The 13,206-nt window shown below is 32.8% G+C and overlaps 1 protein-coding gene across 8 annotated transcripts in view; it reads left to right on the top strand.

Annotated features, from left to right (window-relative positions):
* The window catches only part of LOC118749016 (thyroid transcription factor 1), an 897,134-nt gene that overhangs the window by 613,629 nt on the left and 270,299 nt on the right, over positions 1-13,206 (top strand). For 6 of the 8 annotated variants that reach the window (XM_036483847.1, XM_036483844.1, XM_036483820.1 and 3 more), the window contains one exon: positions 9,337-9,432. The exons of the other annotated variants lie outside the window; for them this stretch is intronic. In XM_036483847.1, the coding sequence (XP_036339740.1) occupies positions 9,337-9,432 (96 nt within the window). The remainder of the gene's footprint in view (positions 1-9,336; positions 9,433-13,206) is intronic. 8 annotated transcript variants of the gene reach the window in all.

Raw genomic sequence — 13,206 nt, 5'->3', positions numbered from 1 at the left:
CACATTTCAGATTTTTGCGTGGAAGAGTAGCACATTTCGTTATTTGCCTGGAAGACTAGCACATTTCAGATTTTTGTGTGGAAGAGGGATACGCAAGGCAGTTCATATAAGGTTGTAGCAGCCGTTAAAAAAAAAAGTTACATAAATATGTATGTTTATACTATAATTATTTTTCTTCGGTCGTGCTGAAAGTTTAGTGTTGTATATGGAGCCTTTTGGCCGGTTATTACAAGTAAAATAAACGTTTATTTTTCCTCCTACACCTTTCGACATTCGCGTCTTTCTCAGGGAATCTTTATTTATAAATAAATACGAAAAAACATATACATACAGTATCATATCAAGAGCACCCCGTTTCAAAGTGATATTATTTATGTTATGTTTATTTATTTACTTAAAAAACCTTCAATTAAAATAAAGTTAATTCTCTTAAAAAAATCCATATTGGCCCAAGTTTAAAGCCCAGGAGAATACTAAAAAAACTCAACAAATTTTCAACAACGCAAACGCAAATGAGATATTTTCCTTCGAAAAACTGTCCAAATATTTTCATTGGCAAAAAATTAAGATATCACATGTACGGAAAATTACAATAAAAAATAGCAAAAATCAAGTAGACATGGCAGTAAAATACGACTTTATGCAAAGCGAGGAGAAGTTGAACCTAATGAAAAAAAATGTTCAATGGTCAACCATGAAACACTGTGAATTGCCTAAAGCTTACAAGGGAAAAATACCTTTAAAAAAAAGAAAAGTGGATGATATTCAACAAATGATTAGTAAACGGTATATACCGTCTGAATTTCATGATTTTCATAATACAATTAAAGAAATATAGAATAAACGTTTGAATTTTCAATATATATTATGCTTTTATGATTTACTTTAAACCGGAGACGTGCAGTTTTCGCGGCTTAACAATCTGAAATATGGTACTCTTCCAAGCGAAAATCTGAAATGTGCTAGTCTTCCACGCAAAAATCTGAAATGTGCTAGTCTTCCACGCAAATAACGAAATGTACTACTCTTCCACACAAAAATCTGAAATGTGCTAGTCTTCCACGCAAATAACGAAATGTGCTAGTCTTCCACGCAAAAATCTGAAATGTGCTAGTCTTCCACGCAAATAACGAAATGTGCTACTCTTCCACGCAAAAATCTGAAATGTGCTAGTCTTCCACGCAAATAACGAAATGTGCTAGTCTTCCACGCAAAAATCTGAAATGTGCTAGTCTTCCACGCGATTAGTGAAATGTGCTAGTCTTCCACGCGAGAATCTGAAATGTGCTACTTTTCGACGCGAATAATGAAATGTGCTAGTCTTCGACGCGAATAGTGAAACGTGCTAGTCTTCCACGGTAATTTGAGATGTGCTACTCTTCGTTGGGAGCGACGAATTAATCTGCTGGATGGCGCTGGGGTCGAGATATTTGAAAGCCCCATGTTTATTTTCCGATGTGGTTCGTATATTGAATGTATATTACTTACAAGAAAAAAAATACCTCCACAAAAAATTTTTTCCGATATATGATTCAGCATCGAGATATTTGGAAATTCTGTATTTATGGTCCGATATATTTCATATTTAGATCGTATATTGCTTAAATGGAAAGAAATTATTCCACAAAAGTTTAGCCGTTAGGTGGTGCGGGGGACAGTTTTACCTTTTGTGTTTACCACTTATAAGAACTTGTCTTTAAATATTTTTCTTTTAAATTACTTGTTTTTAAGATCTTAAAGGCGGATTTCATAGTAAAATTAAAAATTATTTTAAAATTTTAAGAATCCTTTATTTTGGTGATCGATTTCATAAAGCCACTTTAAAGAAAAAGGGGCTCATAAAGGCTCTTTAGTTAAATACCCAAAACGGAAATTTAAATGACATAAAGGTCCCTTTTGTAAGAAAAAACTATGTAATTTTCGTAGTATCATTACATATTTATGGCAATAAGCTGATGCAATTTTGCCGAGATCAGCATTTCCAACTTTGTTATTTTCATTTAAATAAACATTTCGTGTTTTGTTCAATTGCCATTGTATTATGAAAACACTTCTTGTTTAAAGTATATTTAAATGAGACTTTAATTAAAAGGAAACTTTTGCAAAAGGAACTTTAAGTGTTTCATAATGAAATTGGACCTAAGAGTTATTATGTGTATGAAAATTGTGTGTTCCTGGTATGTTAAATAACAATTTGGACTTCACAAAAGTGTGTAAAAATTCAGGCAATCTGAGCCAAAATCAAGTAAAAAGAAAGGTATAGAATAACATACTTTCAGGCTTACACTGAAAATATTTCTGCGTAAATATAACGAAAACATGCGTAAATTTTATGAAATTTTTCGGCATTTTGAGCCACGAAAGTTCTAGTTTTCGTACATACCACGAAAATATGAAGCATCTGATCTTTAGTATATTTTACGAACGTATTCGTACTATTTAGTAAAGAATTTAGTACTATTTTCTAAAGAATTTAGTACTATTTACTAAGAATTTCGTGCTATTTCTTAGTTTTTACGAAATTTTTGTAAAATGCACAGAAATAATTCGTATATTTAATGAAATTATTTTCGTAAAATCTGCTCATGTTTCTTAGAAGGTGCGTTTGCTTTCATTCTCCACACTGTAAAAAAAAACATATTACGAGTTATAACACAACACTTTTATTTTGTTTTTATCGTTAATTTTAAGCGTTTTTGTTTAAAAAAAACGTTTTTCAAAAACGCTTAACTTAATGTTTAAAATATAATGAAAGTCTTGTGCAATAATTGTAGTCATGTTTTTTTATAGTGTTAATAATAAAAGCAATCATTCGTTCTAAGAAAGAAGAAGAATTTGACTACACTGTACTTTAAAATTAATAAAAAAGGTAATTTTACCTATAATAAAATTTAAGTCTAGATATTTTTTTTATTGCTTACGCTTCGTTCAGTAAATATGTTAAACCATGAGACTCAACAAAACTGAATATAATAAGATATAAAATATGAAACAATAAAAAAAATACTGATTTTACTTCCTTAAACATTATAATATTTTTATGTAGAAGCAGTTGATTCGCAGCTTCATCGATGTTTGTTTCCTTTACTTACGACTATAAATTAAAGGAAAATTATAAGGCGTCTGAAAAGCAAGTTTCAGTGAAAAGTCATACATGTAATTATTTTTAATTGCATTAAGTAGTAAGCCAGGAGGGCTTGCCGTTGATAGGACTGATGAAATTGCCTATTTATTAAGTCCCACATTGCAGCGCAAGGCGCAGCGTAGGCGATGTTAAAAGCATTGTATGCTTAAAAGCATAGAATATCCACAGCTTTAATATTTAATTTTGTATCGTATTTTTATCCAGAAACCCCTTCTTAAAACGTTCAAAATTATATTATACGTCTCGCAGCAGCCAACCAGTAATTTAGCAATGATACGCGGTACATAAAACTATGATGAAATATTAAACTGCCGGTCATTTAGTATATTGTACGTAAATATTCGTCTTACATTACGAAAGTCCTACCGTTATATTTACGTATGGTTCGTACAATATTCTTTCGTTGTGAAAAATGTGTTCGTATTATGAACGAAAGTTCCGTACATTGTACAAAAACCAAGACTATGAAAGTTTTTCGTAGCACTTTTACGAAATTTTATTTTCAGTGTAGGATTGATATCGCCTTTCCGAAATGTTTGAAGTTGGTCTTAAAGAAAAAAAAGAAACGGATACAAATTTTAAGTGGGTTTTAAATTCGTGGCTAAAAACTCAGTTATACAAGACTTAGACTTGACTTACCTAGAAACTAAAAAACGATTACTCTCCGTTTCATCTACTGCTTTTTTTTCTTTTTTTGATTTTTGAATACTGAGGGTATTTGTATTTTTACACCCAAAATTGTAAACGTTTAATTGGTTTGAGATAAAATTGGATAAAACTTACAACTGAAATAAATGTATTTAAGCGTACCAAATTGTGATTTTGTTTATTTTTAACCGACTTCGCCAAAAGGAGAAGGTTATCAATGCGTCGGAATATATTTTTTTAATGTATGTTACCGCATAAATTTGGACAACTTTAACCGATCTCTATAATTATTTTTTTTTAAGGAAAGATGTTACCCCACAGGTAGTCCCATACTAACTTTGTTTACATCCGATCATTGGGTCATGAAAAAATTAACGATAATCTTAAATTTTTACAAGAGAATTGAAGTCGTTTTTTTTGCTTAAAAATTACTTGTATTTTCTGTCTTTATTTGAAAGTTTGTTTTTCGATAGCCATATGAATTTCCTTTATGCAAAAAATAATTCTTGTAGGCATATTTGGAGAATTTTTATTAACAAGTAATTTTTAAGCAAAAAAACAAAACCGACATCAATTCTCATATACAAATTTAAGATTATCGTTTATTTCTCCATGATCCGATGACCGGACTTAAAACAAATTAACCTGTGAGGTAACACCTTTCCACTAAAAAAAAAGAATTATAGAAATCGGTTAGCGTGTTCCAAAGTTATGCGGTAACATACATAAAAAAAGTAAAGATAATCCGACGAACCGATAACATCCTCGTTCTTTTGAAGTCGGTTAAAAATAAGTTAAAAAATTATATGTTGGCATGATTCTCTCGCGGCTCTCTTTGCACTTAGAAACTTACCTTTGGAATCAAAAATCTCTAGTTCTTCAAGTTTTTAAGTGAAGTTTTTTTTGGTAACTACATACACGCGCTGCCCATTTGCCAGATATACAATTTTCAAGTCAAGTCAAGTCTAACTGCCATACCTAAACAAAAGCGTTGGGCGGAGCGTTTTCTGACGCCAAGCGTTAACGTCGAATTGCCATACCTAAACAAAAGTAAAAATGCTATGTCAAAGGCAGAAACAACAGCAATAATAAGCATAGGTTTGTTTGTGTGAAACACGAAAATGACAGTTTTTTTTGCCCTTTTCTGCAGCCAACTTCACTTCCTAACGCTCTGTCAAAATCGGATTTTCGAACCACTCAGCGTTGGCGCCGCATTATTTTGGTATGCTTCAAACTAATTGTATGGGCACGAGAAGTTTTTGACAGCCAGACAACGCTGACGCTTTTGTTTAGTTATGGCAGTAAGTCTTGTACAACTGTTCTTTTAGGTGTACAATAAATGTACATCACAGCACACGACAGTGCGCACGAGTGACGAAAGCAGCCACAGTAGCATGCTGAAATGGCTCGCTTATATATACACGAGATTTGGAAGTTTTTATCCAGACGTCCAATCGAACTATTTGAGGTATCGTTGGAAAGGTCTTGCAGAGTGTGGCCAGAAAATATATTACAAATTCATAAACGATTAACCGAATCCTTAAAAATTAGACTAAATTGTTGCGAAACAAAAAAGTTTTTTTGCTTTTGCCGGTTTAACAGTGTAAGTGTGTACAACCGACTTATTTAGTATTATTCTATAGGTCAATACCTTTCCAACCGTTCTTTATATATTGAGTTCCGGCTACTAGTTGGAAAGATATAGAGCTAAATTGGTTTTGGTTCGTGTCTCCACTACGAGATGCTTTGCGATGTGTGTAGCGTCTGTACGTACCTTCATTTAATTTTTTTCAAACTTTCAGGAATTAAAGTACAAAAAAACTAGGAAGATTTTGTTCCAGGATATTTCGATTCGTGTGCCTTTGTGGGCGTGGCTGGTGCCTGAAATTCGAAAAAAGGCAATTTTTTAAACTATCGCTGAAACCGCACTACTCATTCCATACCATTGACGTGGATATCAGTAGAAGGGCCTTAAAACAAGCTATCTTTTTCGTTTATGAAATATAAATATGTCATAACGTTATCGCCTGAAAACTAAAAATTAGGCTGCTGAAAATATACAGGCATGTTCTGAAATTCGAAAATTTGAAATCGACTCGATTTCGATAATTTTTCGAAGGGTTTTAACCCAGAAATTTAAAAGTCTCGCATTTAAATTATGTATTTCATATCGCTGCTACTTCTTTTACGGTTTTCAATTAGAATATTCACTCTTTTCATCAGATATAATTAAAAATTATTTGGCAAATCGAGTCGATTTCAAAGTTTCGAATTTCAGAACATGCCTGATAGATTTCTAGGATTTTCTCAAAAATTCGTCAGTTTATTTTATTTTCAGTTTCCTCAAGTCTATCCCAAAATCCTAGCTTTCATTTGCTATATAACTTATATCTGGGAAAACTCTTGTTGTGGGGATATTTCGATCAAATTGAAGAAAGTCACTCCAAATAGCGACAAATGGTTAAAAATTAACATATTCGTCTATTTGGTTTCTCTAAGTTGTCAACATAACATATACCCAACTGTCCAATCCCCGATTGTCACCTAAACCGAAATTCCCTGCAAATCGGGGGAGTTTCCCTCGAGTTGACTTTCCTGCACGCGATACATAATTTGTAGACTGTGTATGTCGCTTTCTGATTCTTATAGAAATCTTTTTTTAGTTTTGCTGGTTTCTTTTCACTTCGTACATATCTTGGGAAACCCAAATTGTGTGCATTTTACAGATTTTTTGCATCACATGCCGAAATTGTAAAATGTTTTCTTATTTTAATTGTAAGTATGTACACAGTATGCAACTATACCCGCCTTTAACCTAACTGTGAAGACGCATACATTCCTACCTATATTTGTACATACATATGCATGAATGCATTTAGTTCACTTTATGTGCCGCTACTAATTATGTATAAATTGCCACTGAGCAAAAATGCGAGTAAAAATGAAATGAAAATGAGTAAAAAAGGCGAGTGCAGCATCGTACTCGTGATAGAAGTGAAACTTCTTAAAAAACACATGTGCGCAGCGCAGAGAATGAGACGAATACAGTTGCTTATTGTATCTACTGTTGGTACCATGATACAAATATTTAAAGGTAGTTTCACTTCTTCTTCTTATCTGCCATTGCTCCCATTTGACGTGAACTGTGCCTTTGACGTTTTCTTTTAAATTGAAGCTACCGTATTCTTTGGAGAAACTAAAAAGTGTTGTTTTTTTACTTCAGAAAGAATTATTTCAAAAATTATTTCAAGGAATATATTTTGAGGATCATTTTATAGCGACCTTTTAGTGGTTTATTTCTAAAATTTATTATAAAACGGTTGGCAAGTAAAATACTCCTATTACATCGCGTAATGCACATAGATAATCTATTTGTTTATGCAATTATTTTCATCGTTATTTGATACGATTAGCTGCATATTTCGGGATGGCCACGTGCATGGTAACTTCACCAAGATGATGCTTGTTCCAACCACTTTTCGGCAGAAAATTTTCAGCCTCGGGACGGATGTGCCCAATCTAAGCGAAACGCTGCACCATCAGCAGTAGAGCGAGTAGTTTGTCTGTCTATAAACTAGGAGCTCTAAGAGTTTGTAAATTTCTTTACCTCCCTCTAAGTTTATGCTTCCATAGTGCTTTCATCGACGATAAGCTACTTTTTAACTATTCCTTTGTTCATATTTCCTCTAAAAAAGATCCAAATTAAAGCAACATCCTAATATCTATAATAATATCTCATGGGACACTGCATATAATGCCAAATTTTTTTGCAGTAAGGTAATTTAAGGTATTTTAAATTAACACACACTTATTAACAGCTATGCTAGTACGATGAATTAAGTAAATTTACCTTGCGTGCTGTTATTTTTTAATGCATAAAAAATCCTTTAAACAATAATAAAATTTCCAAAACAATAATTTGTTGAGGTGGCAGTGATACTCAAGCAATTTAAGGAAAGTATAAACGTCATAAGCACAGTTTATGTCAAAAAATTTCAAAGTGAAACTAGCTTTTTTTTGTATCATGGTTGGTACCAAGTTTATGTTTTTATAATTTTTCACCTTTAATATTTTTTTTGTTTTAATTTTTAATTTTTTCTTTGGACATAAAGGATTGCTCATTCTTTGTCGCTTTATGGCCTTATTCATAAAAAATAAAGTAGCTTGAAAAAAGGTGTATAAACTGAAAAATTTATGAAAACGTCACTTTGTAAAGCTCTCGAAATCTAATTTATTTCTTATGAATAAAGCCGTTATTCTGTATTCGAAAAATTAAATGTCTCAATGGAATTGAATTTAACCCTCTAGTAGGCAGAACCGCCTCCAGACGGTCGTTAAATAAACACCTTTTTAGTGCACCTATAATCATTTTTTTCTATATTCGTAAGGCGCGATCTTTAGACAAAACTCGTACCCTTACGGCGAAGTAAACTTTAATCCGTTATGTCAATCCGTTATATTTTAATCGGCAGTTTAATTACAGATTTTGAAAACACGGTTAAAATTAATTATTTCTTGCTATTTAGTAATTTCGTAATTAAAGAAATTTTTTCTTTTGACAAATTTTTTGATATAAAAAAATTCGGTGGATTTTGTTGTTAAAAGCACCGTATTTTAATATAAGTTTTATAATTATGTCACCATTCGAAATGGAGAAAATTGCTTTCGAACACAGACCGTCTACAGACCGGCTTGCCGACATATAAAACCCCAGTTTTGCATTTTTGACCGTCTGCAGACGGCACTGCCGGTTCGTAGGTCAACATTGTGTAAGATAAAGCTGAAACTATGTGTAAGTATATCGGCGAGCCCGTCTCCAGACGGTCTTGGTTTTTCTCCCCTGTAGGAAAAAGTTACTGTCACAGATCGAAATGGACATCAGTTTTGGGTTTCTCGTACTAAAATCACCCATTCCTGAATTTTTCAACTCATAAAAAAATTGGCCTACTAGAGGGTTAATGTTAAATATTTGAATAAATCATTTAGATTTAGATAGCGTTTTTAGCCATTTATTTGAGAAAAATAAAACATTTATATTTTTTTGTTTTGATTTTCGTTGATATTCAATTTGCTATCCCAAAATAATTGATATCAAATAAAACACCTCTTTGATGTAAAATTTTCGAGTGAAGAAAGCTGAACTAGAAACACAAAATTTATTATTATTTATTAAACTATTTTTTTTAACTGCCCTTGAAACTGACGGAAAATAGTTTTATTTATTCGGAACGCTGCAAATTTCTTTCTACTCTTGGAAACACAAAATAAAAAATAATTTAATCATGTATATATACAGATTGTTTGCTTTAAAGGTGGTAAATTGGTTAATAAGTGTTCTACGTAAATGTTTTAAATTAGTAAAGTTGCTTTTCTTTATAAAATTCTTATGATTTCTCTTACGAATGATTTGATTAATTTTATTATTTTGAAACTGTCATTAATGTTGCTCAATAAAAGTGATTATTTGATTTGTTGAGCAGAATAATCTGTTCTTGTGACATTTCGTACCCATTAATCTATTCATGAAATAATTCTTTTTTAAGGTTTATGAATTAGAGAGACGTTTCAAGCAACAAAGGTACCTGTCAGCACCAGAAAGAGAGCACTTAGCCAGCCTCATACACTTAACACCAACTCAGGTAATGTTTTATCTAAAGGGTCGCAAGCCCAATATATACATATATCGTAGTAGTCGCCACTGCAATATTTAGAAGTAAGCTCACTATCAAGTTAATATAATACATATGTATTCACATTAGGGTGGTCCTTAAATGTACGAACCAAATTTTTACATCAGATTTCATAAGCTATGCTAGTATAGTCGAAGATATCACATATAAATTTTGGTCCCGATTGGAGACGGTTGAGGCGTGTCGCACAGGGGGCAAAGTTCTGATTCCTCTCTGGAGACTAAAAAAATTAAAATAATTTTTTTTTTTTTTCGTCTAATACCTAAAATCGGTAATACCATTGGCGAAGATATCTTCTTTATATACAGGGTGTCCCAGAAGTAACGTGCCAAACTTAAGGGGAAGGTAGGTGGGGGGGGGGGGGGGGGGGGCTCTCTCATATACAAAAAAATATCCGGTAAAAGTGTCACCGTTTTTGAAATATTAACTTTCTTTTTTTAATTAAAAAAAAAAATCGTGTCTTTTCATGTATTTTCTTTAACCGCATCTACAAACCAGGCTATACTTAGTAAATTTTTGATGTAAATTACTTCCAGATAGTTGCTTCTCCATACTCAAATGCAATGTAGCTAAAATATATTAAGGAACCAACATAAAATTATGACAAAGTTATAGCTCAGTACATTTTTTTCACCAGAGATAGTCAAAGTTGGGGAAGAAAATATCAAAAAGTCAAAAATCCCAAAATAGTCATAATTTTATGATGGTTCCTTAATATATTTTAACTACATTGCATTTAAATATGGGGTGACAGGTAATAAGATCAACGCAAATAAGGTCAATTGACTTTATTTCCCACCCGGGTGCAAAATAAAGTCAATTGACATTATTACCTTTTTAAAAACGAAATAAAATCCATTGACATTATTTCTCTTTCAAACATTAAATTTGCTTAGCTTCGCGGCGGCCCGCGTCAGCGCGCCAAACCGCGCGCGCCGCGCTAACGCTCGCGCCCGCGTACCCCGCGCAACCAGCGCGCACACCATGTCACGCTACGCCGCGGCCCCCGGCCCCCCTTCCCCGCCTCGCGCCGTGCTGCAACGCATGTAGATTTATATTTTGTATACGTTGAAATACAATTTTTATATATTCTAAACATCGAGGGCTTATATTCAATAATTCCCTCTATCTGCACACTTTTCACAAAGATGAGATTCTGACTTTAACTGTCATCAGTAATATTAATGCTACCTTATACAACGACAGGTAATAAGTCCCAGATGGTTTCTAAAAACACAAATTAGTTTTCGTGTAAATTGCAGATAGGGTATTAATGAATTCAAGCCCTCGATATTTCACATTTTTATATTTGTAAGTTATTGGAAGCAGGGAAGCCAACTTAAGCTCAAACCGTACCATTTGTCCCTATTTTACTTCAAATGGCTCTTAATTTTTCAATTTGGCACAAAGTGCCAAAATGGGACTTTTGTAAAAAAATAACATTTCAATACATTTTTGTGAAATCCTTTGCGAGCATTTCTTTTTCTCAACTAAGACTTTTTAATTTATAAAGGCTATTCAACTGGTTTATCTTATTTTATCATTGCACTTTTGTTTGGAAAATTTTGCTTTATTTTATTGCTAAATATGAATGATTAAAAGCAATGGAACCTTTTTTGGCACTTTTATTTTTCTATTTGGCACACTTTGGCACTTTTTTATCCTCAATATGGCACCTCATAACTAAGGATAGTTGGCAGCCCTGATTGGAAGATTTCTGCTGTGTTTTGGGGCAACAACTTGTCTTCAGTAAAAAAGCGGATAACTTGTAATTCAAAAGTGTGTGAAAACCAATCAATTAACTTATATGATCTCGATTCCGATATTAAATAAGCAATAATTGTTTATACCCGCATTTTGGCACATTGGCTCGTTGAATGTGCCATCTAATAAATAGTGTCGTCGTTCACCTTAGCTGCTTTTAAATGATGTCGTCACAAATTGCTGGCGGAGACATGAATACAGTGTAAGAAAATTGTTTTTCTATAATTGTTTCCTTAAAGAAAGGTTGGTTTCTTTTCCACCTTAGACACTCCGAATTCGTTCAAAATATGCTAATTTAAAACACAGAATTCTTTCAGTGCTCCTCCGTGGTTTTTGGACATGGACTGTTTCTTCAATTTAATAGAGTCGCTTTATTTTTGTGGAAACGAAACATGTTTTGCAAGTTATGGATCATTTCTACACTCTTTAATCAAATATTTCTCGTATTCCAGCTGTGTGCAGGCGTTTAGTTTTTCGCATCGTGTTTTTACATATTCGTAATTTAAATTGTTTTAATAAAATCAATTGGTGGTAGTTCATGATTGTGTGTGGATTAATATCACAACACTGAGGATTTGGCAATAACCGTTTCATCTATTAAAAAACAACACTTTCGGGGCAATGTTTATTGTAAGAAAAATATTTTTTTCTATGAATCGACATACTTTAAGCATTGTTGACGCTATTTCCATTTGCTTAAAGTATGGCACGTTACTTCTGGGACACCCTGTATAAAAATGAATTTCTGTTCCTATGTTATCGCATAACTCAAGAACGGCTCAACGGATTATCTTCGTTTTTATTTCATTCGTATCTTTCTGTCCGTAGCAGGTTTGTAAAGAAAAATGAAAATGGAATGGAAAAATGGTGTTTCCAGATACAGTATATTTTGATTAGCCGCCCATCCTCCTTTGCACGAAAAACTTGTGTGCTTAACCGGAAAAATCACTTAAGCGAATTTTCTTTACTACTTCAATGAGGAAGTTATCCGAATCCCTATGAAACCAAATAATGGAGGAGCACTTACCACGTAGAAATTACTGCAAGCGATTTTTTTTCCGAATGGTATCTAAATATCTAAATAACTACATAAAATTATAGCCGTTTTCGTTGTTCTGCGAGATCAGCAAAATGAATACAAGATTGTAAAATTTGGGTAAGTGTAGGGTCAGTGCAGGTAAACGTATCACTTTCGTTGATAATTGATAATAGTTACATAATTTGTAAGGCAGGTATCGCTTATGTGCCGGTATGCTGAATGCGCCTATCGGAGCCGTTTCCTTATAAATGCTAAAAATAATGCCGCTGATGCGCATTTTGGGGTACGTATCTTAAATGTGCACTTAAACATAAAGGCAGCAAAGCAAAATATACTGTATCTACAATATCAGAAAAAAATTAATTGTAAATAAGCCGCAATAATGCAATTTCACTGAGAACGTATATAAAAAATTTATTCGGAAAAAATTGGATAGGGTTGCCACCATTGAAAAAAAAGTTTATATATATAAATGAACTGCTTGCATGTGTTATCGCATCATTCAAGAATGGCTCAACGGATTTGCTTCGTTTCTATTTCATTTTGCTTCTTTCTGTCTGTAAAAGGTTTGTAAGAAGAAGATTGAAAAACGGTGTTGCCAGATATCTGCAATATCAGAAAAAGAAATATTATAAATAAGCCGCAATACCGCTATTTCACTGAGAATGTGTAAAAGAAACTAATGCAGAAAACAATTTCGGAAGGGTTGCCACCATTCGAAAAAAATTGTATATGTAAAAATGGATTGCTTTCGTGTGTTATCACATAACTCAAGAACGGCTTAAGGGATTGGCTTCGCTTTTATATAATTTTGTGTCTTTCCATCTGTAGAATGAATGTAAAGAAAAAATGGAAAACCGGTGTTGCTACATATTTAAAATATCAAAAAAAATATTAAATTTACATAAGTCGCAATAATC

This window comes from Rhagoletis pomonella, unplaced genomic scaffold (genome assembly GCF_013731165.1).
Source record: "Rhagoletis pomonella isolate Grant_MI unplaced genomic scaffold, Rhpom_1.0 Rhpom_scaffold_00001, whole genome shotgun sequence".
In the NCBI taxonomy this organism is placed as follows: Eukaryota; Metazoa; Arthropoda; class Insecta; order Diptera; family Tephritidae; genus Rhagoletis; species Rhagoletis pomonella.
This window is presented reverse-complemented; position numbering and strand designations above follow the sequence as displayed.